At 43.4% G+C, this 26,796-nt stretch overlaps 5 protein-coding genes across 14 annotated transcripts in view; 2 read left to right on the forward strand and 3 right to left on the reverse strand.

Moving 5' to 3' along the window:
• Positions 1 to 5,631, forward strand: part of rhbdl1 (rhomboid, veinlet-like 1 (Drosophila)) — a 48,020-nt gene extending 42,389 nt beyond the window's left edge. For all 5 annotated transcript variants that reach the window (XM_069155804.1, XM_069155801.1, XM_069155800.1 and 2 more), the window contains exon 8: positions 131 to 5,631. In XM_069155804.1, the coding sequence (XP_069011905.1) occupies positions 131 to 402 (272 nt within the window). In that variant the 3' untranslated portion in view covers positions 403 to 5,631. The remainder of the gene's footprint in view (positions 1 to 130) is intronic.
• Positions 5,632 to 5,938: 307 nt separating this feature from the next.
• On the reverse strand, positions 5,939 to 9,164 carry LOC138202086 (uncharacterized). 4 transcript variants are annotated; one of them, XM_069155806.1, is made up of 6 exons: positions 9,116 to 9,164; positions 8,275 to 8,419; positions 7,764 to 7,857; positions 7,370 to 7,529; positions 6,985 to 7,137; positions 5,939 to 6,222 (listed from the first exon to the last, which is right to left on the reverse strand). In XM_069155806.1, exons 2-6 carry the CDS (start codon positions 8,391 to 8,393, stop codon positions 6,035 to 6,037), a joined length of 714 nt encoding a protein of 237 aa, XP_069011907.1. In that variant the 5' UTR covers positions 8,394 to 8,419; positions 9,116 to 9,164; the 3' UTR covers positions 5,939 to 6,034. The 4 variants fall into 4 exon arrangements, with proteins under 4 accessions (XP_069011907.1, XP_069011909.1, XP_069011910.1 ...); XM_069155808.1 differs by lacking the exon at positions 9,116 to 9,164 and adding an exon at positions 8,980 to 9,048; XM_069155809.1 differs by lacking the exon at positions 9,116 to 9,164 and adding an exon at positions 8,496 to 8,607 and having other exon boundaries at positions 6,985 to 7,128.
• On the forward strand, positions 8,694 to 17,868 carry wdr24 (WD repeat domain 24). Of its 2 annotated transcripts, none has more exons than XM_069155795.1 (11): positions 8,694 to 8,737; positions 9,866 to 10,015; positions 10,806 to 11,290; positions 11,520 to 11,697; positions 11,868 to 12,540; positions 12,920 to 13,032; positions 13,124 to 13,251; positions 13,338 to 13,442; positions 13,558 to 13,895; positions 14,326 to 14,510; positions 15,083 to 17,868. In XM_069155795.1, the coding sequence occupies exons 3-11, from the start codon at positions 10,810 to 10,812 to the stop codon at positions 15,249 to 15,251; spliced, it is 2,370 nt and encodes a 789-aa protein (XP_069011896.1). In that variant the 5' UTR covers positions 8,694 to 8,737; positions 9,866 to 10,015; positions 10,806 to 10,809; the 3' UTR covers positions 15,252 to 17,868. The 2 variants fall into 2 exon arrangements, with proteins under 2 accessions (XP_069011896.1, XP_069011897.1); XM_069155796.1 differs by lacking the exon at positions 8,694 to 8,737 and adding an exon at positions 9,046 to 9,252.
• A 2-nt stretch (positions 17,869 to 17,870) lies between these two features.
• anks3 (ankyrin repeat and sterile alpha motif domain containing 3) lies at positions 17,871 to 23,424 on the reverse strand. Of its 2 annotated transcripts, XM_069155798.1 has the most exons (16): positions 23,374 to 23,424; positions 22,828 to 23,052; positions 22,521 to 22,719; positions 22,088 to 22,209; positions 21,925 to 22,006; positions 21,429 to 21,546; positions 21,186 to 21,335; positions 20,838 to 20,963; positions 20,609 to 20,724; positions 20,365 to 20,529; positions 20,120 to 20,244; positions 19,892 to 20,033; positions 19,533 to 19,806; positions 19,377 to 19,448; positions 19,191 to 19,282; positions 17,871 to 19,098 (listed from the first exon to the last, which is right to left on the reverse strand). In XM_069155798.1, exons 2-15 carry the CDS (start codon positions 22,992 to 22,994, stop codon positions 19,200 to 19,202), a joined length of 1,941 nt encoding a protein of 646 aa, XP_069011899.1. In that variant the 5' UTR covers positions 22,995 to 23,052; positions 23,374 to 23,424; the 3' UTR covers positions 17,871 to 19,098; positions 19,191 to 19,199. The 2 variants fall into 2 exon arrangements, with proteins under 2 accessions (XP_069011899.1, XP_069011900.1); XM_069155799.1 differs by lacking the exon at positions 23,374 to 23,424 and having other exon boundaries at positions 22,826 to 22,898.
• A 712-nt stretch (positions 23,425 to 24,136) lies between these two features.
• Positions 24,137 to 26,239, reverse strand: cunh8orf33 (chromosome unknown C8orf33 homolog). Its single transcript, XM_069155810.1, has 5 exons — positions 26,030 to 26,239; positions 25,363 to 25,817; positions 25,186 to 25,276; positions 24,721 to 24,867; positions 24,137 to 24,616 (listed from the first exon to the last, which is right to left on the reverse strand). The coding sequence occupies exons 1-5, from the start codon at positions 26,055 to 26,057 to the stop codon at positions 24,402 to 24,404; spliced, it is 936 nt and encodes a 311-aa protein (XP_069011911.1). The 5' UTR covers positions 26,058 to 26,239; the 3' UTR covers positions 24,137 to 24,401.
• Between the last annotated feature and the right edge of the window lie 557 nt (positions 26,240 to 26,796).

Below are 26,796 nucleotides of genomic sequence, written 5' to 3' on the forward strand. Positions count from 1 at the left end.
CTCTCTCTCTCGAAATCAAATAAGTATATTTCCCAAAATGTTAATCTATTACTTTAAACCATGTCTGATCAACGGGACCTGAGTCTCACAGCTCCAGTGATGATATGATTCTCTCCTCGATCCTCCGCAGTGAGTTCAGAGGTGGGTCGCGCAGTCTGGCTCCGCTTCTCCCCGCCGTTGCCCTCCTCAGGGCCTCAGCCCAGCTTTATGGCACACCTGTCGGGGGCCGTGGTCGGCATCAGCATGGGGCTGCTGATCCTGCGCAGCTACGAGGAGAGTCTGCAGAAACAGTGTTCCTGGTGGGTCATTGTCTTCTCCTTCATCACCTTCCTCCTCTTCGCCATCTTTTGGAACATCTTTGCGTACGAGCTCCTCGGGGTACAGATACCACCTCCCCCCTGATGACGGACCCCCCTCCTCCTCAGGCTCCTTCATGTACACACTGACTCCAGCCCTGCTCCAAACAAAGGTTCCCCTTTGACCATAGTTAACTTTCCATTTCCTCTCAAGTTAGACCCAAATGAAAGGATACGAAATCATTCAAACTAAAAATCCTTTTTTACAGATACTTTGCAAATCAAAGAAATATGTCTCTTTTATTAAAGAGGGATTACAGTAGCAACAAGTACAGGTGACAGTTCCTCAGATCCACTTGGAGGAGCATTATATCTTTTTATATACGTTGAATCTCATCCACCTTTCAGTAAGCATTTAGCCATCTTGCTCTTTTTATTCTGAGGCTTTTTTTAGGGGAAAAGCGGTTTCATCAGTCGTTTCTTTGAGTGCATCTTTCATTCATGTAAAGAGCTCAAATTGGAAGAATCTGAGTTCATGACATGTGCCTCTGGTGAAATGGAAAATGAATTAAAGGGATGAAAGGTGTGAGATCAGCTGCGGCAAAGCTCCTTTAACTAATAAGGTGTCAGTGTTTTTGCTTTAAAGCACTTAAAGACGCCTGACGTCTGTGCCACAAATCAGAGAAGATTTAAAGAAGAATTTCAGGAAGAGCATGTTTTTATTTTGAAGGCAGCAATACAAAAAAAACCAACACAAAAGCACCAATGAAATTTAATTGTTGATGATTTATTTTAGTTTCACATCCCTGCTGTAACTCACAGGGGTCACTGTGGCTTTTAGCAAAATTGCAAACAAACAACTAGCAGAACTTTTCCCTCAAACCGAGCTGCTGTTTAGGATCTCCAGCAAGATGAAAAGATGCCAGTCACAATGTGGTGCCGCTAATCCAAATTCATAAAAGAAATTCCTCTCCAGAGCAGTTACAGAAAGAACAGAGGAACAAGTTTTTAATTCACGATTTCACTGCGAATATCTTTTAGCATCACTTTCATTTTTACCTCATGGAGTCCTTTAAAACAAGAGGACATTAATATGCCTGCATTATTTTATTGATATTATACCTACACTGTGGATCCAGAAACAAAGTTCACACGACAAAAACAACACATGAAGATGGGAAATTAAAGTGACCGCGTGTGACGGGAGAAAAGAAAAAGAAGATCATGAGAAAATGACGATTCCTGATTGTGAACTCCTGTTGCCACGTCAGACATCAACCATAAGACATAACCTGCTCGGCGCACCATGTAAAATATGCCATGTCATGCTCTGTGGCTCTCAGCGAGACAAGGACACACACGCACACACGCACACTTCTCCTCCTCTATGTCTTTGAGAGTAGCCACTGCCTGATTCTGTAGGTCAACGTGGACACACACACACACACACACACACACACACACACACACACACACACACACACACACGCACACACTGGCCTCTGCCTGTTCTCGCTCTGACAGACTGAACTGGGGAATTCGCGGATGTGTCATCACGTGACCTCTGACCTTCGTGTCCCAGAGGGCATTGGGGTCTGTACGTCAGACCCAGTCGATACCTCAGTTTCTCATTCTTAGGGACTGTACACATTTGTAAAGGAATGTACCTATAATGAAAAAACAAGAGTGTTATTAAATTGTCCCCGTTTCATTTGATAGTGGATGTGTATATTGTATGTTCATAACCAAGAGTATATTTATTTGTATTTTTTTTTTTGGTCCTCTTTGAAGGGAAAATGAAAAAAAAAACAAGTTTCAAATGGTGCAACATTAATGCTATGATTGTTGTCCTTCTGATAACTCCTGTACGATTTGATCCTCTGAAGACTAGTGAGGCAAAATCCCCTTGTTTGTTAGGCGACTACTATACAGTCTATGCTACCAGCTCGCTCTACTTTAAAAATCTTCAGTGCTTTACAAAATAAGCCATAAAAAGAACTAATCGGAGATGGCAAACGCAGAGGAAAAATATATTATTGGTTTGAAACCCGCTGACTGGTAGCTTCAGTTCAAACTTTTTTTGTGTGTGATCAGAAATGATTTCCTCTTTGTGAATATTCAGCAGGTGAAGTGAAAAGAAGACGAGTACAGTACCTGCCTGTGAAACCCTGGACTGTTTGAGATGTTTTCATGTAGCTAGACTCATTTTTGCAACTCGTTTGTAGTCAACGCAGCTTAATTTTGCAATTGCCCACATCTCCAAACTCTCCCCTGCAGCGAGGCGTCCGCACGCTGTACTTCCTCCTCCGCAAATAACACATTATGGACGGGGCCTCTGTCATGTACTATCCCCAGTGATTCGATCTTTTTTTTTTTTTTTTTTCGAAAGCTGAGGCGAGGATAGCAATTACATTTACTCAATGCTATGTTCCATATTTTTTTTTTTTTTTTTTTTTTCCTTTTTCAGTCTTTCAATCAATAATTCATTTGAATGTCCACTGGCTGCCTGGGGAAAATAATTCTTACATTTGCCAGTCTTAGCAGTTGGCAGTCCTCAGCATTTGCTTCCACAAGAAGCTGTCAGTCATGACAGAAGACTCCACGTTAAATGAGGGAATGAGTATGAAATAGCCATAAAAAGCCTTTTCCAGACACATTTAAAGAAGAAAAGATCAGCCAGTATGTGATAGTGATGTATCGCTGATGGAAACTCTTGTGTATACGAGGAAATATTATTGCTTGCGATAGCAAAGATGTGGTGATGAATAATGCATACACACCCTGTTAGCCTATAATGAAGATAAAGAGGATGCCTGAGAGGAGGTTAATGTGCCTCTTTGACTTAAGATTCACAGGAACCCAGACGGGTTGTAAAAAGGGCTAGTAAATGGCTATGTTTTTGTAGAACACACTAACTGTGAACATGACAGGTACAGTCAGGACTAAAATCGAAGGATTGTGAATACTTGTTGCCCCAAAACTTCTCCTGTCCTCACAATGTAAATGTCCATTGTTGAGTTTTTAAGAGTAGTTTGCTACTTTTCTGTAAAGCCAAATCTCCTGGCCCTGAGCCTGAGCCAACCGCAGCACCAACAGTCATCCTCTCTCTGGTTAAGAAGCCTCTCCTTCACATCTTCTAGCTCATCCTAAAGGAGAAGAGCGGCAGAGGCCCTGACTCTAATCCTGACAGCATGCTGCAGATTTTTTGGTTTGAGAGACAGCCGAAACAACGGTGCCAGAACTCTTCGTGAAACCTTAACGAAGCACATACGCGCTCTCACGCGTCCTGTTGCGCTCACATCACGCCTCCCCAATGTCAGGATGATGCATTGCTGTTGCGAGGAGCCTAAAACTAGACCATAAACAGTCTATCTTCCTTTAATAAGTGGATCTGACAGGCGGCATGATGTTAATTTAATTGCTGTTGTTAAGTGACATATTTGTTTTGATCAGTAGAAGGAAGACTTGGTGAGAGATGGCTTGAACTGAATAGGAGCAGCCTATCAGTAATGTGTGATCCATCACTTCAGATCATCCACATCCTCCTCTTGATTGGTACGAGACCGTGTTTAAAAGATTAGTGCCAACTCTGAGCAGAGCCTGAGCTCTTATTTCTGTCTTTGAACCCTTGTAAGTGTGACTGTACCAACATCATCTCATGCAAAATGCAGCAAAACTTTATTACTTGACATTTCTCTGACAGCTATTTCTGATTTCATTTTTCTCTACTTTGTCATGTGTGGGCTTTTTTGCACTTCTTATGATGTAGTTAACTGACATGTTGTTGTTGTGTGCCATATTCTGCCATGATGCTTTTTTTTTTTTTTTTTTTTAACCTCCCTATGCGAATCCATTGTGCTGTTATTCCCAATGCCTTGTTACATATAAGCCCAAGACTATAGTACCGGGCAGAAAGGCTGCTTCGCTGTTTGCTGTATTCTCCACCATTACGCACACCAGTCCATACGAGACAGAAGCCGCTGTGCAAACATCTGTGCATCCAGTAGCTGCTCTGAACTGCTGTGCCAACAAGTCGGCCAGGTTGCCTTTTCTTAGGGTTAAACTCTACTTGGATTTGGGTAACTCTCGCTGCAGGACTGTTAAGGTAAAGCAGGCCGCTTCAGCTCCTTCAGTGGAAAAGGATCTACAAGCAGGTCATTGGATGCTCACCAGTAAAAACATTTACACTCTTAGAAAGGATTTTCTCAAACTTTGACACCAGGGTACCCAGAAGTACAGTTCCCAAAATATTTCTGGGATTCATCCGTCAAAGTGTGTAAGACAGGGTCTGATTTTAAATTTGTGTTTGGCTTATGTTAGCTGGTATTATTTAAATGAGCCTGACTAGTATTGGATCTCTAGGGATAATGTTGATGGCAATATTAGAAAGTAAAAGAAATTCTGAAATCAATATCTGGACTGAATTGTGATTATCAAACACTTGTGAAAAAGTTAATTAATAGAGGCGGGATATTTTACAAGTTAACAGTAAACTTGATTGTCTATAGTCACATCACTAAACTTCAGTGGAAGAATTTCAGTGGAAATATAATAACTTTAAATTACTATTGACAACAAAAAACACAGACACATATTCCTAAATTACCCCAATAATTATTTTAGCGTGTTCTAACAAAAAAAAAAAGTTTTCATATTGAACACCCTACATACCGATACTAATATCGATAACTCGATCGGGCTCTAAAGATTAAATTAAATTGGCAAAATAAACACAACAATTGCAGTTTGTCCGTCTCTATTTCAAATCAGATTTCAAAGAAAGAAACCCTTTTTTTGTTTTATTTGGACATGAGGAAACATTTTCTTGTTTGGTTTCCCAGTTTGTAGCTTTGTTACAGTTTCTGATCACGAGTGCTGAAGCACTCGAGATCGTGCAAACATCCCGGGTGCTTTCTTAAAAGATGAGAAGTCCTTTCCCTCCGCCAGTTTCGAAGAACAAATGTCATATATGTGCTGCTGTGGTAGTTTTTTTTCATGAGCTGCTTACTTGTATTGATAAAATGGTGCCAAGCTTACGAGGTTCAATCTCTGCAAGAGGTTGGACCGACTCAGCGTTTACAAAAAGAAAAAGCAGAAGAAGCTATTTTTCTCTCGGTCAAGAGGAAACTAAAGGAAAACTAAATTTACATATGGATAATTTATATCAAAGTCCTCATTAATTATTTCACAATCTATTGTACTTTTTAAATGTTCTAAACGGAACCATTTTATATTGTATATATATGAATATATTTTGTTTTATTTTGTACTGTTCATTGTACTTTGCTTTAATTTAGAAACAATATAAATAAAGAACAATACTGTGGCAACATCATACTGCTTTTTTAGTATCCTTAAGCACAATGTCTTGGTCATTAGAGCCTAAATAAATAATGGAAAAATGAATCTGCAACACCTTTGATAATATTAAAAAAAAAATGTAAAAAGACTTCACTGGTTTCAGTTTCTCAAATGTGAATGTTTTTATGTGTCTTCTAGTCTTTTGATAATAATCCCTGCTCTGGTCTTCATCATCATCAAATCTACATTTGGACTACAGGTGAAAAAAGAACAACAACGAACGTTTAGTTTTACAGCAGTGACTGCACGACTTGAAAACTGAAAATATGATCCGTAACTGATTCTCTTTCATAAAAAAGGCTTTATTCTTTTTGAAAAACATAAAAAAAAACTAAAAAAAAAAACTGCAATAACAACCACAAACATTAAAGAAACTTTCATTTTACAGTTTTGAGCTTCTTTGTTGGTCTCTGGTCGGTGTCTGTGTCTGAGAACTTCTTTGCCCGCTCACCGCTGCCCTTCACATCGACATCCTGTAGAAGCTGGAGCTGCTGCTGTGTGGCCGTCGTTATCGCCCACAAACAAAGCTCCAGCCTGTGGGGCGTCCAGTCCCGCTGCAGGTCCACTGAGGACGAGAGGCAACACAGTCGCAGTTTATTTTGTAACAGCACCTTCAGCCCTCTTGGCAACTCACATATTTTACATGAGGCATAAAAAAAAGCATATTAGAGGAACACCAGGCAATATATATTTTTCAGATCAATGGAAAAAAGACCCCTCGATGTCAGTGATTTTTTTTCTGTCAAAAAAAGCTGCCAATGTTGTGAAACAATGAAATGTCCAACTTTCCTTTGTTTATTTGCACTGTAGAAAGGAAAATGTTTTTTTTTTTAATGCATAACAATCCCCAAAACACTAAGTAAAATGTAATTAGATAAAAAATAAGTTAAAATGCAATACAACAGATAAAACAAAAGAATAAAAAATTTAATTGCAGTGCAAGATGAGAACGAATAGCTCCAAACTAGATTAATTTAAAGGCAAACAGAAAAGTTTTAATCACTGATTCAGAAGACATTTTTTGGGAGTTTGTTTTAGATATGTGGTTCGAAACAACCTTTAACATCCTTGTTTTGTTCTGATTCTGGGGAAAGTAATGAAACCTGTCCCAGATGATGTGAGAGGTATGAATCTCAGCAAGAGATCAAACTTTTTTTTTTTCTTTTTTTTTTTAATCTTAAATAGAAGTTTTCTGATTCGGAGTATCAGTGTTTTTTGTATTACACTGATGATGTAGAAAATACCAGTACTACACCACTGCAATGCCACAAAATACAAAGAGAAAATATGCAGATGAAACTGTGACCACCCCGTGCTGTTGTCTCACCTTTGTTGAGTTGTTCGGTCCGCTCAGTCATCCTGTCGAGGTACAAACCGTAGTGCTTGGCTGTGTACTGGATGGGTTTCAGTCCTGGCACACTCTCCATGGCTTCATCAGACATGAACGCAGTCTGCTCTGGAGCTCCTGCCGCTAACACGGCTGGAACAAAACAGCCCACAAGTCAAGCTGAATGTAGCCGTGAAGTGTACACAAACTATTCAAACAGAGTCGCAGCAGCTCAGTCCATCAGTGCGAGCGCTCTACTGTGAACTTATTGAGAATCAATCACTCGGTCCTTTACGAGGATCACAGAGACGTTTTATCAGTGTGAATTATCGAGCTTTCATTTGTTTGGTGAACACAGGTTTGATACGGTTGTGTTCATGCCCACCTGAAGCAGTAGCAGGGCCGACCCCTCTCAGGGAGCTGAGCTTTGCGATGGCTGCCTGCACGTCTGGCAGGAGGCTGAAGGCCTTCCTGGAACATTCCTCCACTGTGTCCTCACTGTTGGACGCCACCAGTTGCTGCAACCTCGGCCTGAACTTCCCCCGCTGCAGAAAAAAAAAAGCCAAAGGGGCCACTCAAGGACACGGCTGATGCACCGAGTACTGTAAGATTGTTCGTGCCACTTGACAGCTACGCTATTTGTCAGAAGGAGTATTTACTGTAAGCAGTGTAACATAAGCTTGTGAGTGAGATACAATTGAAAAGCAGGCAGTAAAACAGGAAGATACTGATGACAATTCTAATTTTCTTTTATCATTTCATGACTAGACGTAACTTACAGTGAGCTTCCACTCCATCAGTTTCACCAGCTCTGACAGAGTGACATGTTTGTCAAGTCGAGCTGAAATCAGAGTAGGCAGCTCCTCTTGGTACCTGATCAGGATCAGTTCAAATACACACGTTTCATTTGCAGAGAAAAGCACAGATTTACTTTTAATATCTGCATTCATTAAAAGAAACCATATTGTAAAACCAGGTCAAGAGGTTCAGCGGTCCAATCTAAACTCAAGGTCCAATTACTAGCTTTTTCCAGAGCTTTAAACTGATTCACTCTCTGTTGTCATGGCAATAACTTCAGCCAACTTGGGAGGAAAAGTACACAAAGCCCTGCTGATGAAATCAAATAACCATCTCCATGACAACTCTGGAAACCTGTATTGATAATGCCAGCGTGACAGTGGAAAGCTCCAGAAAAAGCCATTTAAAATGACCCGAGAGTGAAATGTGTCCTCCACTGAGGCCGAGTGTGGTTTTGTGTCTGTTGCTCTGAGGTGTAAATTAAAGGATTACCACTTGTCAAGGTGCAGCAGCTTCCCAGATTTCTTTGCTTTGGCCTCCACAACACGCCAGTATTTCTCATACACACTCTTCCACGTGGCCGGCTCGTCGCAGGCAAACAGGGCACTCATGGCAAGCAGAGAGTTCACAGCATCACCTGCAGACACAAACATTATTTATTTTTTACAGCGACGTACTATAAGACTGTGGCATTAAATATGTCCAACTTTCACCTTTAACTTCCTGGCTTTGATTCGGCAAATAACCTGTTTACATTCCCTCTGACTAAAACCGAAAACAAAAACAAAACATCCAAGTTGCCAGTGAATCAGTGTTGTGGCACTTCCGTTCGTAGATGCGGAACTCCCGCGAGATCGTAGCAAAAAAAAAAAAAAAAAAAAAAAAAAAAAAAAAAAAAAAAAAAAAATACTACTTCCGGTACCGCAAGCAGTTAGCAACAGCTTCAGAGCAGGAGGTTTGTCGCTTGAAATACCTTGTTTTTCTTACTCCGCGTACACACGTTTACTTGGCGAGATATAGTTTGAATATCTCTGCAATTGTTTGACGTACTTGTTAAAAAGAAAATAAGCTTGTGTCGAGTATTTTTTTTAAATTTTTTTTTTTTGCAAAACGGCTCGCGGTAGCTGGGTTAGCCAGCTAGCATTAGCGCCACCTTCCAGTCGTGTTTACGAGCACAACGTGTTCGGTTCAACTCACCAGCGGACGAGTGAGCACCGAGAAGGACCCGACTGTTACACACACACGATTTAGGAGTAAAAAAAAACAACGAACCAACAAGCAAAGCGCGAGATGAAGTGTCACATTAAGAAACGGAAGTATTTAAAACGTCCACCTGACTTGTTTGTTCTTCACGTGGACACCAAACAGCTGTAAATATATCCGAGGATGACTTAAACAAACAAACCCGCAGCATGGCCCGACGCCTGGGAGTATTTTAAACCTGCTGCCTGTGGTGGAAGAAGTATTCAGGTCCTCTACTTTAGTAAAAAAAAAAAAAAAAAAAGTATTTACAACCACACTGGACGTAAAAAGTCCCTCATTCAAGTATTATTGGCAAAATGTACCTAAAGTATCAGAAGTAAAAGTACACGCTGTCAGTGTTTTACCACGATTGTAATGATTTGGGATTCATATTACTGCTTAATTTTAATTAATGTTGCGTTTTACTGCTGTAGTTATTGAAGGTTGTGCTTATTTTTGTAACTACTTCGTAATGTGTGTTACTTTAATATACAGTAATGCGTCATATTATGTAAGATCAGCACGTTTGTAATGTTTCTGTTCGGAAATAGTCGATTAGTTTCAAGCAATTATCGAATATAATTTTTTTTTTTTTTTGCTTGAAATGCCCATCTCCGGCAGGAACCACGCAAATCGACCATCTTAAAGAAAAAAATTAAAATTTTTGTTTCGAGCTGGTCCTAGAGGGTTTTAAAAAAAACTAACTTAGCTTAAAAATATTAAAAATTCAAAGTAATTGTTTTGTATGCTTCTGTGCAGCATTAGCATAAAACAGTGTTTGATCGCAATGTTTTTGTGACGAAAGTGTACATAACAACTTTTTTTGTTGTTGTTGTTTTAGATTAATTTGTTCCAACCATAAACACAGAAAGGGCCATGCTGTGTGTTGCTGACATGACGATCTGCCACTGGCAGGTAGGCTCTGATGGGAGCTCATGAAAAGGACTCTGTCCAGCTGCAGACACTAACGAGGCCTTCAGTTCTTCACCAAGTAAGTACTGCAGCGCTTTCTTTGGCTGAAATGTGAAAATATACAGTGTATACACACACTGCCTCCTCTCCAGCCCCCCCCCCCCTTCCACCAAGTATAGTAAAAGTACAACATTTTATTGAGCTTGAGTGCCACCTGCTGGTGGATTATTAGATCGATAGATAGATAGATAGATAGACAGACAGACAGACAGACAGACAGACAGACAGACAGTCAGTCAGTCAGTCAGTCAGTAAAAAATATTAAATATAAAAATGCACAATATATATACAATAAAATAGAATAATATTAAATTAACTAACTAAACTGTATGCTGCTGTAGCGAAAAAAAAATTCCCCTCAGGGATTAATAAAGTAAATACCTACCTATCTACCTAAACAATAGTGCAAAGATTTAACAAAACAAACAAACAACTGTGTAACGGTGTATAGTTGTTTAGAGATTGATTTGGCGAGAGGTGATTTATTGTACAGTCTTATTGCAGCGGGCAGGAATGATCTGCTGTATCTGTCCTTGTGACAGCGGAGCTGGGTGAGTCTGTTGGAGAAAGTGCTCCGCTGTCCCTGCAGCAGGTGGCGGAGAGGGTGGTCCAGGCTATCCAATATGGATAAGAGTTTGGTCAGCGTCCTCCTCTCCACCACCTTTTCCAGACTGGAAACCGTCCTTAGAATAAGTTTACTTTCTGAAGCTGCACAAGCCGAGATAGCAGAATCAAGTGGCAGTTTGCCGAATGCGTCTTGTCAATTTTATTGATTTAGATCTGAAGAAAAACACTTTTACCTGCCCTAGGAACATGGAGAAAATGTCTCGGGTCACCACAGCCCTCAGCAGCAACACCATCAGTGGCCGAACTATGTTCTGCCACTTGGACGCGCCTGCAAACGCCATCAGCGTGTGCCGCGACGCCACGCAGGTGGTCGTCGCCGGACGCAACATCTTCAAGATCTACGGACTGGAGGAGGAGCAGTTTGTGGAGAAACTGAATCTTCGCGTCGGCCGCAAACCGTCCCTGAACTTTAGCTGCGCCGATGTAATGTGGCACCAGATGGAGGAGAACCTGCTGGCCACCGCCGCCACCAATGGGGCGGTGGTCACTTGGAATCTGGGGAAACCCTCTCGCAACAAGCAGGATCAGCTGTTTACTGAGCACAAACGCACCGTCAACAAGGTGTGCTTCCACCCCACAGAGGTTTACATGCTGCTAAGTGGCTCGCAGGACGGCTTCATGAAGTGCTTCGACCTGCGCAAGAAGGAGTCTGTCAGCACTTTTTCAGGTAAGGTGATGTGTCAATGGAAAGGTGATGGGGATTGGAATAATTCGCTCATGTTGAATGTACCTTGTGATGTCAGGGGGATTATATGAAAATGGTTTAAACTTCAACAATGGTTAAATGGTTGAACTGGGGGCAAACAAATATTCCTGCATTTAGCAGTGAATAAACTAATCTAATAATAAAGTCAGTAATAAAACATTGTCCTCCTTTGATGCTTCCTTTTTTCCAGGTCAGTCAGAGAGCGTAAGAGACGTCCAGTTCAGTATGAAGGATTATTTTACATTTGCTGCCTCCTTTGAAAATGGTAATGTCCAGCTGTGGGACATCAGACGACCGGACCGCTATGAGAGGATGTTCACCGCCCATACGGGTCCTGTGTTCTGCTGCGACTGGCATCCTGATGACAGGTAAAAAAAAACAAAAAAAACTTTATAACACAAACAAAGTAAAGTAGAGATCACTTTCTATCACACTATACATTTAGAAATGTGTTTTGTATATTTTAGGGACACCGAGCATGCTTTTGTCGATTTCTGGTTTATTCTGGTGGTCAGTCTCCCCCTTGTCACTGTTTCAGGGGTTGGCTGGCCACAGGAGGCAGAGACAAGATGGTAAAGGTTTGGGACATGACCACCAACCGGGCCAAAGAGATCTACTGCGTCCAGACGATTGCGTCGGTGGCGAGAGTCAAATGGCGGCCTGAGAGAAAGTTTCATTTGGCGACCTGCTCCATGATGGTGGACCACAACATCTACGTGTGGGACATCCGCAGACCTTTCATTCCCTTTGCCACGTTTGAGGAACACAAAGACGTGACCACTGGTATCGTGTGGCGCCACCAGCACGACCCTCATTTTCTGCTATCTGGCTCTAAAGACAGTACACTCTACCAGCATATGTTCAAGGACGCCACTCGTCCCGTGGACAAAGCCAACCCCGAGGGTCTGTGCTTTGGACTGCTGGGTGACTTGGCATTTGCAGCCAAGGAGAGTCTGATCAGCAGCGACGCCAACAGGAAGCCTTACCCTGGTGGCGACCGCCGCTACCCCATCTTTTTCTTTAAGAAGCCCGACCCGACAGAGCAGTTTGCCCATGTGTCCAGTGCTCTCAGCGTCTTCGAGACGGACTTGGACAGTAACCGCATGGACTGGTTTGTCAAGACGGCACAACTCTACCTCCTCAGCGGGAAGCCGTTCGCCGAGCTGTGTGATCACAATGCCAAGGTGGCCCGGGAGCTCAAAAGGCCTCAGGTCAGACAGCAAGATAAAACAAAGAGAGAGAATCAAGCTAGGTTTTGATTTTCTCATCGTAAATGGAAATCATCAACCATCAATGAAATGTGTTTTTGCAGTTTAATCCTTTATGCTCAGAACAAACGGCTCGTTACATTTGCTTTAAATGTCACAATGACTGCAGTGTTTACTGTCATTCACTGAATCAATAAATACTGCAGACTTCAGCCCGCCTTATCAGCTGAACTACTATATAAGTAATGACAAATGCAAACGCTCAACATTTCTTCTGTTATCAGTGATACTCCCCGCATGATTTACAGTAAACACACATCAGCAGCCTGTAAACAACACACGATGAGCTGTGAATAATCTGAATTTACCATTTAATTGAAAGGTTTCCACGACATGGACCATGCTGAGAATTATGTTCTCCGACCCCGCAAACCTCACGACACCTGGTCCCAACCACAACCTCAGTAAACTCGGCACTTTGCCTTTAATGAACAGGTAAACAAGCTTTTTCACATCACATTACAAAACAATTATTGCAGACATTTACAGGCTACAAGTGAAATGTTTGTGTGCGTGTTGCTCTCAGTTTCAGTATGAAGGAAATGGGGTCGGGGATGGGAACGGAGATCCGACTGGAGCGCAGCAAAGGTGAGAGCAGGCAGGACAACATCCACCTGGAGCCCGGAAACTCGCACATCAGCAACAATAACGAAGGTGAGAGAAACTCTTCGAGACCGGGCAGAGCATCTACATGTCCTTATCTTGCTTCTGAAACTGTCATTTATTCGATTTCCCTTCAGAAAATGAGGAGACGGAGGGCAGCGAGGGCCAGGCGGAGTATATGTTCGGCGATGCCGAGTTGGATGACGACGACCTCTATTCTATGGAGCATGACAACCAAACAGGTCAGTCTCGGTCTCGTCACTGACGAAACTCAAGAGTTGCTGACGTCAGTACCTGCATAACTGCCTCCAAGCTCAGTCTTATTTTGTCTAATATTGTCTCTGCTTCTTTTAACAGAGGAGCAGGAGTACACACTGCCCCAAGAGGCCTTCCAGCTGCGCCATGAGATCATGGACAACCCGTCTGCTCCGGAGCACCTGCAGCAGGACAAGGCCGACTCCCCGCACGTCAGCGGCAACGAGGCTGAGGTCACCTGTCTGACACCGATCGAGTCTTTCTCCCTCATCTCCATCTCCCAGCCGCTGTTCAGCCCTCATCTGCCCTCCAGCTTCTTCTGCCCCATTGTGCGGGAGATGCTGAGCTACTACGCCGAGCAGGGCGACGTGCAGATGGCCGTGTCCGTGCTTATTGTGTTGGGGGACCGGATCCGTAAAGAGATCGATGACCTCACCCAGGTTGGAAACACTGGTGTCTTGTTTAATGTTGTGAAAATGGCTGTTAAATGTCGCAGCGTTTTGGTTTGATGCAACTTAGAGGTTTTTTTTTATTGGCAGAGGCATTGTTCAGAAAGTTTGGCTTCTTCAGGTAGAGAGAGGCTCATAATGAGCTCTACGGAAGCTTCAGAGAGCTTTTAAATAGAAGTTTAAAGTAGATAAGATTGTTTCCTGAACATTTTGGGTTCATGCATTTGCAGAGCTGTATATGAGACAAACTCACTGGGTTGGATTCATGTGGTTTAAACAATTCAGCACGGTTTAGGCATCCTTCAGGCCTCGTTTATGACTGCAAGTTTTAATTAGTAATGATCCAGTTACAGCATTGTAGTCTAGAACATCGAAGCAGACACAATAAGAAACCCTGAACAGTTTGTGTTTTCCCTTTCAGGAGCACTGGTACATGTCCTACATAGACCTGCTGCAGCGCTTTGAGCTGTGGAACGTATCCAATGAGGTCATCAAGCTGAGTACGTGCAGCGCCATCACCTGCCTGAACCAGACGTCTACAACGCTGCACATCAACTGCAGCAACTGCAAGCGACCAATGAGCAACAAGGGCTGGATTTGTGACAGGTTTGAACACTACATTTAGTTTTAGAGAGCAATGTTCATGTCAGATTGACGGTAATAATTCTCACAAGGTGTTCTTTCGTAACATTTAATATAAACCTTGTTACTTAATAAAGTAATTTCTAATTGTATACTATATATATTGTTCTATAACATGGGGTAAATAGCTTTCCTGGCTCTCTTAAGGTTTCCCGTACATAGGCTCTATCTGTCCCCCCCTGAATAGATCAAATCCCTCGGTTTCAGCATTAATCTCACATTAGAACACCTTATTTCACTCTTTTCAATCAAACACATTTTTCAGTCGCATACCTGTCTTGAGTTGCACTGCAGTACCCGAGTTGGGGACCAGAAGCTTTTCCGCATGTGCGGCGTTTCAGGGACATGTGTAAATTGTAGCTACAGAAAATAACCTGGTAAATCAACCAGTAGGAAACACTGTTAACTAATAATTCTAATAATTAAATCATTACGTCGTCTTAGTTTTTTTTCCAGTGCAAAAACAAAGTGTAGAAACGACGACACACCTTTCATTCTGACATGAAGTGAACTCTGACACGTGTTCCCTCCTTTAGGTGCCACCAGTGTGCCAGTGTGTGCGCCGTGTGTCACCACGTGGTGAAGGGACTGTTTGTGTGGTGTCAGGGCTGCAGCCACGGCGGACATCTGGAGCACATGATGAACTGGCTCAAGAGCAGCGCTCACTGCCCCGCCGGCTGCGGCCACCTGTGTGAGTACACCTGAGCTGGTCGCCACCGCTGCTCACACAGCTGCGGCCCTCTGTGGGAGTGGGAAGCAGTCCTCGATCTCAAAAGCACACGCGCACACACACACACACACACACACACAGCTCACAGCCGAGACAGTCGAGACATCTTCCTCCCTCTGCCGGGGCCTGGAGCCTTCTGTGGAGAGACACGAGATCAGACCAAAGGTGTGATCGAGGAAGAGGTTTATATGTGCTCTCCTGGAGCAAACACAATCACATGTCAGTTCATATTTGCATTTCATTTGGTTTTTGAACCATTGTTGGATTTGTAAAGTGTGAATTCACATTTGCTGCATTTTACGTTGTTTTTAAGACCTCAGTGAAACCCTGATGGCTGTACAGTAAGAAGTGGATTGTTAATCTTTGTACATAATTCCTATTTTGGAATACTGTAGATAATGTTGCATTAATTTATATTAGAGAGAGGAAAAAAATAACTCTATTCAAGCAATAAATTAAAGCAATACACACTGAGTTGTTGTGGACCGGTACAGTCTGTTTGTCGCACCAGAAAAAGCTTCCCTGCCTCGCTGTACGCCCCGTCTCCGTGGTACAACGTCTCGCTCGAGGGCACCTCAGAGAGAGAAAGCGCCGGCTTATTCATTCTCCAACCCGACTCCACTCTCATCGGCTGAAATCCCAGCTGGCAGCCTGCCAACGTCTCTGGTCCCGCAGCTACACACAACGAGCTCAGAGCAACAGTCTTTTTCTTGTCATAGTTTGCATATCTCCCTGCTGGTGAGATACGCAAGCAGATAAGTGTAGGAGGCAGCAGATAAACCTCAACAAAACTGCTGTGCCTTGTTTGTCGCTGTGCTGCTGTTCAACCTGTTGGAGCTGGTTGGAGGGTTTTAATTATCTCAGGGAGATTCTGAATATTTGATCATTGCAGTCCCGACTCTCGGCGCTGATTGTCTTCATTTGGCCGCGTTTACATTTTTGGACGACACTCGGCAGCGCAAGTGTTTGTCCTCCACTCCTGTCTTGAGGTGTGTAGATCGGCTGCAGAGCATCACTGCAGATGACAGTCCTCCTGGCCGTTGGCATTGTTTACTGATTGAGCTTGTTGTCAGTGACATTAGAGCAGAGATGCCCTCGTACTTTCCTATGAAGGGCCAAAAATTCATCTTCATGGAAAGCAGAGGGCCAAAAATAAATGGTTATGTGAAATAAACATTTATTTTATTAACATGTATTTAAAATTCCATTCAAATGTAATATATTTTAGAGAATTCACGTTCTATATATAAATCTAAAATAAAATTTCAGATCATTTTAACACTAATCTCTAATCCTCCTAATAGTAATTTTCGTACTTTGCAGAAATTTGTGTGAAAAACATAAAGCATCCATATGATTGTTTTCGGTGGGCCAAAACAAAGAAAGCGAGGGTCAAGCTTGGCCCACGGGCCCCAAATTGAGCAGCTCTGTATTGTTTCTGAAATCCAAAACAAGAAAGCTTGCACAGATTTAAGAATGCATACTAATTATAAACCCGTCCAGTCAAATGACATCTGGTGGTTGTTGTTTTTTTGTACTTTGGTCATTTTAAAACAACATTCAGTTAATACACAGGGTACAAATGCAACATTTTAAAGTTGCACAGATACCTTGTCGTAGACCTGCCAAATTAGTGCCTGATTAAGAAAAGCAGGTCTTCGGTCACTTGTTGTATGATGCTGTAACAGCAATAATCATTGTGTCACTTTCAGTAATACATTTTTTTGTCCTGTCATGAGTGCAGAGATATTTGACCTCGATGGACTCTGTGATCACTTAAAAACCTGCAGGCCTGAGGCTGCTCAATCTGGAGCCACCACTAAAGCTAAACTCAGCCAACATCCATATCGTGCCAAGGCTGTTACTGAGCAGTAAGTGTCGTCACACTGATTTACCGCCAGGGCCCCGGGCGCACACAGGACATCCTGACAGTCAGGAGGGGGATTCCCTGACCCCGAGGCTCAGAGAGCACAGAGCCTCCCTGTAGTGTCAACAGACATTTCAAGTCAGACGAATCTGAGAGCAGCAGATTAGCTCAAACGATCACACATCCGGGACAGGAGTGAAGTGTTGAGATAAACTCATTAATGTCTGATACCTTCCTCAAGTGTCACGCGGAGCCCGAAGAGCACCACAAATCCCAACAACAGAAAAAGTCAAACTGAAGTTTAAAATATTAGTGACACTCACACCTTCGCTTTAAATTTTGCACACAATTGTTTTTAACACTCCTGTTTTTAACATTATTGGTTTTTTTTATTATTATTATTATTTCTGTGTAATCCATCATGAATTGGACTCTTCGTCGAGAAGTTTTCAGCTGCTGGGTTTCTTTTTTTTTTTTTTTCTATTTATTGATGGTTCTCAGTTGTTCATCTGCAAACATAAACACTGAAGTGTGGGATAAAAACTGCTGTCATGAAATTAGTGATTCTGCCACATAATTATCTGTCTGTAGATAAATTATGGAGCAAATGTTTTCTGTCTTTGAAGGATGCGCTGCTTTAACATCCAATTACGCCCTTAAATTCATTTAAAGGGAGAAAAAATAAATGTCTGTCACTTTAAATTGAAAATAAAACAATGACTCGGTATTGAAATATGAAACATCAGTTGTCAGGCAGGTTTTATTCAGGTTCAAATATAAGAGTCATTGTGACATTTAGAGGATTTCAGAGTGAAACAGTTCATGTTCAAGAAGCTTTACAAATGAATCTACCGAGTGATGATGAACCACTTAACGGCAACACTGAGGGACATCGCCAACTGGACTGTCAGGTATAGTTTGACAAAAATATGAAATTGTTGTTTTGCTCTAAAAATGTGGCCATTCTGAAGTCACTGTCTTCATAATGTTTCTTCATTTGCAAGTGAAAAACGGTACAATGAATTGACAGAACCTCCGAGGATGTATATTTGTAAATGACACAGTCCTGGTTGTGTAAACGGGAAACAAACAAAGTGGCTTGTACAGACCGTCATCAACCTCCATGCGGGACCTCTCCTACCTCAGAACAGTGACATCATATACATTTTTATTTACAGATGCATCCATAAAATGTGAATATAATGTTTAAACATGTTTATGTTACACACGGTTAGTGTTTATAGTTAACCTGAGTGTATTTGTAGAGCTACTTGCTGTTTTCCGACCGTTGTCGTTCATTTTATTACATTTTATATTGTCATGTATGCTTTACGTCAGCTATGAGAAAGAGACATTAACTTCCACTCAAAAGTCTGGACCCCTCTCGCCATGTTGTTGGTGTCGTTGCCATGGCAACGCGTGCAGAGCTGCTGAAGCAGCACTGCATGGAGCACTGTAATTGTTTTGCGGTTGAGATGAAACGTCAAAACTCTTTCTCCAGAATCACAGACTCCAGCTTTAATACCGGAAGAAAGAAATACATCCCAGTATTACAGCCTCTGATCCGCAGTCAGTCCCTCCTCTTCCTCCTCCTCCTCCTCTTCCTCCCTCTCTGTGCATCTGCACAATCCAACCACAGGAGCCCAGCAAACACCAGCACAAGCGTGTGAAGGTCAGGTACCCTCTCTGCCTGCTTGTCGTTGTCCAGCAGCAGCAGCAGCAGCTGTGTTGCCCTCGGCCTTCTCCACATCTGGCGAGCTCTGGTCCATCAGCCAATCCGAGGCAAGCAGCAGCTTTGCGTCACTCGCCGAGCCGCTCTGGTCCGGCAGGGCTGGCCTCGTCTTTGGCCTCCTCGCATTTCAGTGAGATTGTTCAGGATGGTTAGATCCCCATCCTGACGGTTAGATCACCATCCGGATGGTTAGATCACCCTCCGTCGTTATCGGCTGAAGCCCCTTCAAAATAAAGGAGAGAGGTTACCTTGCTTTAGTAGCTGCAGAGTTCCTCCAACTTCTATTCTGTCAACCTTGTGAGAGTTTGTCATCACCTGGAAAAATTAAGGCCGTTCCCAGCTCTCTGAGACATTTTCGGGGGTACTCAGTCGCCTCAGACTCTGAAGCAGGGTTTGCAGAGTCCCTGCTGTGATGATGAAAGTGCCAGATATCAGCATTACACTCCAGTGACCACCAAAAAAACAACAACACTGTAATCACCGAGCATTACAACTTCTCACCCAGTTCTTCTTCATAGGAATCCAACCTCTTCATCAGCTCTGCCACACCGGAGGAAGTCGGTCCCTCCCCAGCTACAAGAGGATGTCGGATCACTTTTTAAAATCACAATTTGAAATTTAAAAGCAAGTTATCCAACAGAGGCCACCTAAACTCACCTTTAACACCAGTGTCAATTTTTGCCTCATCTTCCCCGCCATCGTACGAGCTGCTGTTCCCCTCTGTAGTGGAACAGGAGAGCAGCTCAGCGCGGCAGGCCCGGGCCTTCGCCAGGTTGGTGCTCACGTCCTGGGCCAGCCGGTGATTTTCCACCAGCTCGGCGTGGACCCTCTTCCATGCCATTTTGTCCTCCATCAGACATCCCTCCATCACCGTCCGCAGCTCTTTCTCCTGGGACACCTGGCTCTGCAGGCTCTCTATCTCCTCGCAGCGCTACACGAGGTAAAACCGATGTTCAGCCAAGTCCATAAAAGGTCACAAATGGGAAGTTCCGGAGGCTGTCGGCTCCCAAGGTTACCTTGTGCAGCTGAATGGCCATCTCTTGCATCTCGGCCTCAAGCTGATCAGCATACGCCTGTTCCAGAGCGTCGCTTGGTGGTCGAGCGCTGCTGTGCCACCTTGCAATGGCCGAAGTCATCTTGCGCTTTGGTCCAAACAACCTGAAGAGCAGATTCAGCATTTCATACTTCACGAAAACACTGCATGTACTCGAGTAAATATGAAACAACGGTGTGAAGTCTCTTACGTGATCCCAATTTCTTTGAGATCATTCTCTGTCAGGGTGAGAAATATCCGCAGGTCGATGTCTTGCTCGTCAAGTAACGGGAAGTACTTGGAGAAGCCGATTTGCTCCAAGAACTCTGCCAGATCCTGCAGGGAAACGAGATTTTAGGGCGCGAACACAATCAAATCTGAATAGACTGCCCGTGAAACGGACACAAACCTTAAAAGTGACATTGCCGTTACATCAAGAAGTGAACCGACACGTACCTTCGGACCAATATAGGAAGGTGGAAGACCGACATGTGTGCGTATCGCACAGTTTCCTGTCCCGACGGAGTGAGCCGCATCGCTGTTTCCATGGCGAGCCTTGCCTTTATAGTGATGGCCCTTATTTATTCTGCGAGAGCTGCTCTTTTTGCTCTGGTCGGAGTCCTGGTGGAGAACATCGTCCGTCAGCACGTATCAAAAGGTCTGGTGTTTACGCTCCAAAACTGGGGGGCTGTGTGCTCACCTCGTTACTCTCCACAGAGCCTTCCCAGTTGAGGCCGATCACATGAGGCTGGCCTTCGCTGCTGCTGCTGCTGCTCCTCATGGTGGGCATGTCATTGTGAAAGAATGGACTGTCATCTGCAGCCATATCAGAAGAACAACAAGCGCTTTGACCGACCACTTTAATCAATGGTCATACCGACCGTGAGGACGCGTGAAGTATCTTCGATGTGTGACGGCGTGCCGCTCACCTCTGCTGCTGTTGCTCTGGCCGTCCAGCTCGTTGATGGGCGAGGTCACGTCACGGTAGCAGATGCCCTCGCTCTGTTCGCCAATATCACAAAATGTCATGTAGCCTGGCAGCGCAGCGGGAGGCTCTATGAGGACAAGAAGTGACATGTCCAACCCGCACCTTCAGTAATGAATGCAAGACTGCCAAGGAAGTGTCTCATCAGGTTTCTGTCACATTTTAGGATGAGTTCTGTGGCAAGCTCTCAGCAGAATTTGAGCCGTCAAGGAAAAACTTGTCTGGACTCCATAGCTGGTTTGGCCCAGCGCAGATACACGTTTCAAGACTGGATATTTTAATGTGACACTACCACACAGTTTGCTGGTGCCTCCTACTCGGAACTTGGCGATGGCCTGAGGCCCATCGTGGATGCTGACACCTTTGGCTCGGATTCGACTCGGCCTGATCCTTCGCGGCGCGCTGTCCGAGTCCTCGGAGGAGCTCAGGTCTTCGAAGTGTACTGAGAAGTCGAAAAACAAAAGAAATTCATCAGAAAAAGAAAGAACTAAAATATATTTTGTGAAAATATAAAATGAGATTTACGCTTAAGTACCTGGTTTTATTCTTGGAGAACGTGAGTCGATGAGGCCTGCGATCTTGGTATAGCCGTATATCATGGCCAGAGCACGGGCATTCTCTCCTTTAGAGTTGCGGTCGTCGACTTTAACTTTCTATAAAAAATAATAAAAGAAAACGGAGGTGAGGATCGTGAGGCATTACATTTCTGTGAGCAGGACACTGAGCCTCCTTCTTTCTGGAACGTCATCGTCCATCCTCAGCGACGTGCGATTCATTTTGGATACATTTTTTTGGTGCCGTGACTCCATCCTTGACACATTTTTTTTTTTGGCATTTCACTCTCATTTAGACAGCGCAGTAGAGACGGATGAAATGTGAACAGAGGAAGTCATACAGGAAGTCAGCTGCTTTAACCTCATGAGTGGTTAGGGTGCAGAGTGCAGACTTGCACCCTAACCACTCGGCCACTGGATTGCCCAAACAAGCCTTGAGCAAAAGAACAGCATGTTTGTAGACTTTAACCTACTCACATGATCAAGCAGGTACTGAACGATGATTTCATGTCCAGAAGCAGCAGCCTCCATCAGAGGGGTGAAGCTGGACCCTGGCTCCCTGTGGATGAAGGATGGAGTCAGCAAAAACTCAAGAGCAGATGGTCATTGCTGTGGTTCTAAGGTTAATTAAGACACACACTTGACATTGGCATCTGCATTGTTATCCAGCAGGAACTTGACCATCTGCTGGTGGCCTGTGCTCGTACAGTGGAACAGAGCCGTCCAGCCTCGAGAGTCCTTCAGCTCCAGCTCGGCACCTTGCTTTAAGAAAAAAAAAACAAGTCTGACTGAAAACCACTGAAGACTGTTTACACTGAAATTTTAGATAAAAATTGAGTTAAATCTAAACCAAACACTACATTTTTCCCAGTTTTCTGTCATTTTAATCACCCGATCGTTTAATCAAGGAATTAATCAACAGATGAATCAATAATTGAAATAATCATTATTTGCAGCCTCAATTGAGTCATCATCTAAATGACCAAAACTTTTGCATAAAAACGATGCGCATGCTGCTTGAATGAAACTCTCCAACGAAACACGCCACGAGTGATTGCGGGATGATTTTGCACCTGAAGCAGGAAGTATGCGATGCTTTCATTCCCACAGCTGGCTGCCAGGATCAAGGGGGACAGTCCTTTGGCAGTGGTGGCGTTGACATTCACGCCGGCCTCCAGCAGCAGATTTGCAATGTTGTCATGGCCGATGTAAGACGCATACATGAGCGGGGTCCATCCTCCAATGTTCTTGCCATCCAGGTCCACCTGCCGCCTGAAAACAGACACGGTCACACACACCGTTTGTAGGCTGTGCAGGAAATAACCCAACGCACCTGGTGATACTATTGTTTGTTTGTTTTTTTCAATGAAGGGCGCACACTTTTCAATGCACTCCGCCACCACGTCGTACTGGCCGATGGAGCAGGCGGTGTGGAGGTCCAGGGGGACATCCAGCTCCTCCGGCCTCACCAGGGAGTCCCCCAGCCACAGGGAGAGGCTGGCTCCCAGCTGCTCTGACTCACTGGCTTCATCACTTAACTCGGACATTTTTACTCGTCCCTCCTTCCTTCCTTCCTTCCTTCCCTCCTCCTCCTCCTCCTCGCACCTGAAAATCAAAACAAAAAGATATTGTTACCTCATTATAAGACCGCAGGAGCCACTGGACGTTGCAGGGTTTAGTTGTAAACACTTGTAGACCGATAACAGGATTTTGAATCTCAGTCACATTCAATCAAATCTTAACTTTCTCGAGCCAACTGCGCTCTTCTGGCTAATTTAACTTAGCGAGCTAACGGGACAAACTTTTCTCCACCAAAAAAGCAACACGATGGCCGGTGACTACAGTAAACTCATAAAGCCATCCAGCGGCAACACAAACGAACTACAATTCATCAGTGTACACAAATGTGATAACTTCAAAACTTACGGTCGGCAGGTAGTTTGCTTCTTCGACAGCAGAAACTTTTCGTGTTTTGTGTGTCACACTCAATTGGGCTCGTGTTTAATTAGACCCCGCCCTTTCCTGTCCCAAAAAAAAAGTCACTGGAAAAACTATTTAACGGACCCTGGAAAAAACCAGAAACTCACCAGATAATCAAAGAAGAAAGAAAGCAGAATTATGGATTTGTTCAACAAAATGTTACCTAATGTTTGCTTCTTTTTTTTTTTTTTTTTGGTCACAACTTGTAAGCTACTGAAACGCTGGATATTTTCACTGTTATCTCCAAAAATCCATTCACTGGATTTGAACTGCACAAATGTCGACTCTGAGGCCAACCTGCAATAAACAGACACCCCTGAAAGGAAATCATCCTGCGTTATTAACTATAATCAGGGAGCTAACACTTATCAATCATTGTCACTATCTGATAGTTTAATGTTGAGGCTGCTGCGTCAAGTTCCTCAGTCTCCGTCTATTAAGCGACTTCAGAGGTTTGAATAAGGTGTCAATGGATACTGAACACAATAATTACAAAAAAAAACAAGTGACCAACCTTTTCATAGCCTCTTTGAACTCTGAAAATAAGAGGCAACTCAGCATTTGTCCATTTATTACTAAAAAGCTTCTCTTACAATCTGAGTCTTTGTTAGATATCAGTGAAGAAAACTACATGAATCAATTATTAACTGTAAACTCAGATTATAAAAGTCTGGCACATTACTTTGGTGGAACTATATGTAATCATGTTTCAGTAAAAAAAAAAAACTTTCATAGTTTTACATCATTTTATTGGAGAAAAAAAAAACACATTACAAACATATGGTACACTCAGAAATGAAAGGTTTTGCATATCAGAATTGTTAGTTAGATACTTTTTTTTCTCCAAATGTCTTCAATGGAGCCCAATTCTTTATGCTTTTCATTATTTCTGTCAGCAGAAAGTCCAGGACACAGTTCAGAAACTTCCCTCCAACATGCTGCCTGGTTACAAGTTTGCCTTCAGGACAAACAAGTCAGAAAAAATTGAAACGAAACTCCTCGGTTGATGGAACAAAGACAAAAGTGGATGTCCCCTCCTGCGTCTGCAGCGTCGGCTCTGTATCCCGACCTTCAGCTTGCTGCTGGATCCCCTCGGTGGCGGCTGTCTGGGCTTTGACTTCAGTTCTCCGGCGGAAAACGGACTTCTTCGGGGAGTCCGAGACAACTTTGACCTGAGCTGAAGCGATTTCTGGTCGGGAAGGGAGGAACATGTCAGTTAACGACACTTCAGCACTTTTTTCATACGAGCAATTTTTACCATTTAATCCACTCTCATTGCTATAATCCACCCACCAGTCTGAATGAGCTTGAATTGCTTGCTCTTCTCTTCTTCCATTTTTTTCCTGTAGTCTCCAGACATGGCTCTCATCACCTGCCTCTTCTTGGCCAGAGGAGCTTTTGCGCTCCGCAGCGTCTTCAGCGAGCGAGAGGTCTCCTCCTCTGCAGGGAGAAAACGTTCAAGATGTCAAACCTCAAAGCAACTCGGTATCCGCCACACTGAACTACTTACGTGGCCCCGTTTAGCGCAACACCCACTCAACACTTACTATTAAAAGAACATATAAATCTGGATGCTTTCACCTGCACAACGACACCTGATCGTATCTTATATTTTGTCCTAAATAGGCTCCACATGTGAGCAATCAGATCCGTGCACGTTTTATATTTACAGGTTTTCAGAGCATTTTACTTCCGATCAGATGACCCGCAAATTGTTTTTGCGCTGCACGAGATTAAAAAAATAAAAATCCCACTAACTCTGTTTGGGAGTTCCCTTCTGGCTCCTCATCCCCAGCTCCAGCTGCTCGATGCACCAGTCCAGCTGCCGGTTCAGCTGCTGCTCAGCACTCTTAACGAAGACACACACTCAGCTTTTCAAACCGATCAACTAGAAGTCAGCTTCATGACTTTAAAGGAAAACATCACAACACTGACCAGCTCTTCACCGCCTTCACTCTCCTCGGCTGGCTTCTGCTGCGGCTCGGTGCTGGAGGGCTTTTTATTCTTTCCGGATTTCTTCTTCTTCTTCTTCTTCTTTGTTTTTAACTGCACATTGGAGTCAAGTGAAGCGTTTGCCTCCGGCAAACCGGAAGGTTTCTCCTTTTGGACGCACTTTTGGCTGCCTGGAGGAGAAGAAGAGGCGTCTGTGGTCTCCGTGGCCTCCATGTCCTCTACAGCAGCGGGGATCTGAAAGTTGAAGGCGAAAGCAGAGCCCTGTCCCGTGAAGGATATCGGGTTTGGCTCAGCAACGTCTGACGGACAAGTTTCCTCCTGAGGAGCCGGAAAGCCGTCAGGGAAGAAGTTAAACCTGAAGGTGCTGTCACTGGGACAGACGGGCTTCTCGGCTCTGCCTTCAACACGTGACGAGCTGTCTGATTTAGGTTCACTATCTGTTGAAGGGACATACAGTATACACGATGTACATTTGGAGGCGATGAACCGAGGTTGAATTGCGCTAATAATTAGTCTTATAACAGTATAACCTAAACGAAAAGCAGTGAGGGTATTTTAAACCCACGGTTTAATTTAAGTTGCAGCCAGGCTTGTAGAAACTGTTTTAATCTTCTGTTGCATTAAAGCACGTAATTTCGTGATCATGTACCTATGAACAGCCGCCTTTCCTCGGCCATGCTGATTCCTCCAGTGTTGCAGGTTTTCCGCTGAAACACGCCAAAATTATTTAACTCACCACGTCTGAGATTTAAACATCATTGGTGAGGCAAGTTTTATCCATGTTATAAATTATTCTACATCTTTGGTTACCATTCAACCACGTCGGATTCAGAGAGTCAGCCCCGGTGTCACTCGAGAACAGATCCGTCTGGAAATACATCCCTTATATCCTGTAGTTCCGCTTGGTCGTCATCATGTGACCCATGGACGCTCAACTTGTCCATTTAAATAATTATTTAAAATTCTGAAAAAAAAAAAACCGATAAACAAACATTCGCAGAGTTTATAGGCTAATTTTATATTTCCTTTTTATTATTATTATTATTATTTTACTGATAAACAAAAACAAGGGCAACGAGAAAATAGGGATGAAGGTCACGTCGAATTAATTTACCGATAATCTGACAGTTTTATTTCGAGTTTTGGTATGAATCAAGGCCAAACATAAAAAAGTAAAACAACAAATTAAGAACAAAATACATGTAATGTTCAAGGCTTAACATCATTAGTGCAAAGCAGGCACGATATCGGAGAATATAACATTTTGTAGATCATTTTGATTTGGTGGTAACACCAAAGGATCAAACAAACAAACAACATACATTTTTCACCAGACTGTTGACACAGAGGCTGGGTACTCTTTGCTCAGCCCACACCAGCTCAAAGGCTCAGGCTGTTTTGTGTCTCCAGTCTGTT

This window comes from Embiotoca jacksoni, unplaced genomic scaffold (assembly GCF_022577435.1).
Source record: "Embiotoca jacksoni isolate LCO1_2020_lvr unplaced genomic scaffold, fEmbJac1.0.p SCAF_20, whole genome shotgun sequence".
In the NCBI taxonomy this organism is placed as follows: domain Eukaryota; kingdom Metazoa; phylum Chordata; class Actinopteri; family Embiotocidae; genus Embiotoca; species Embiotoca jacksoni.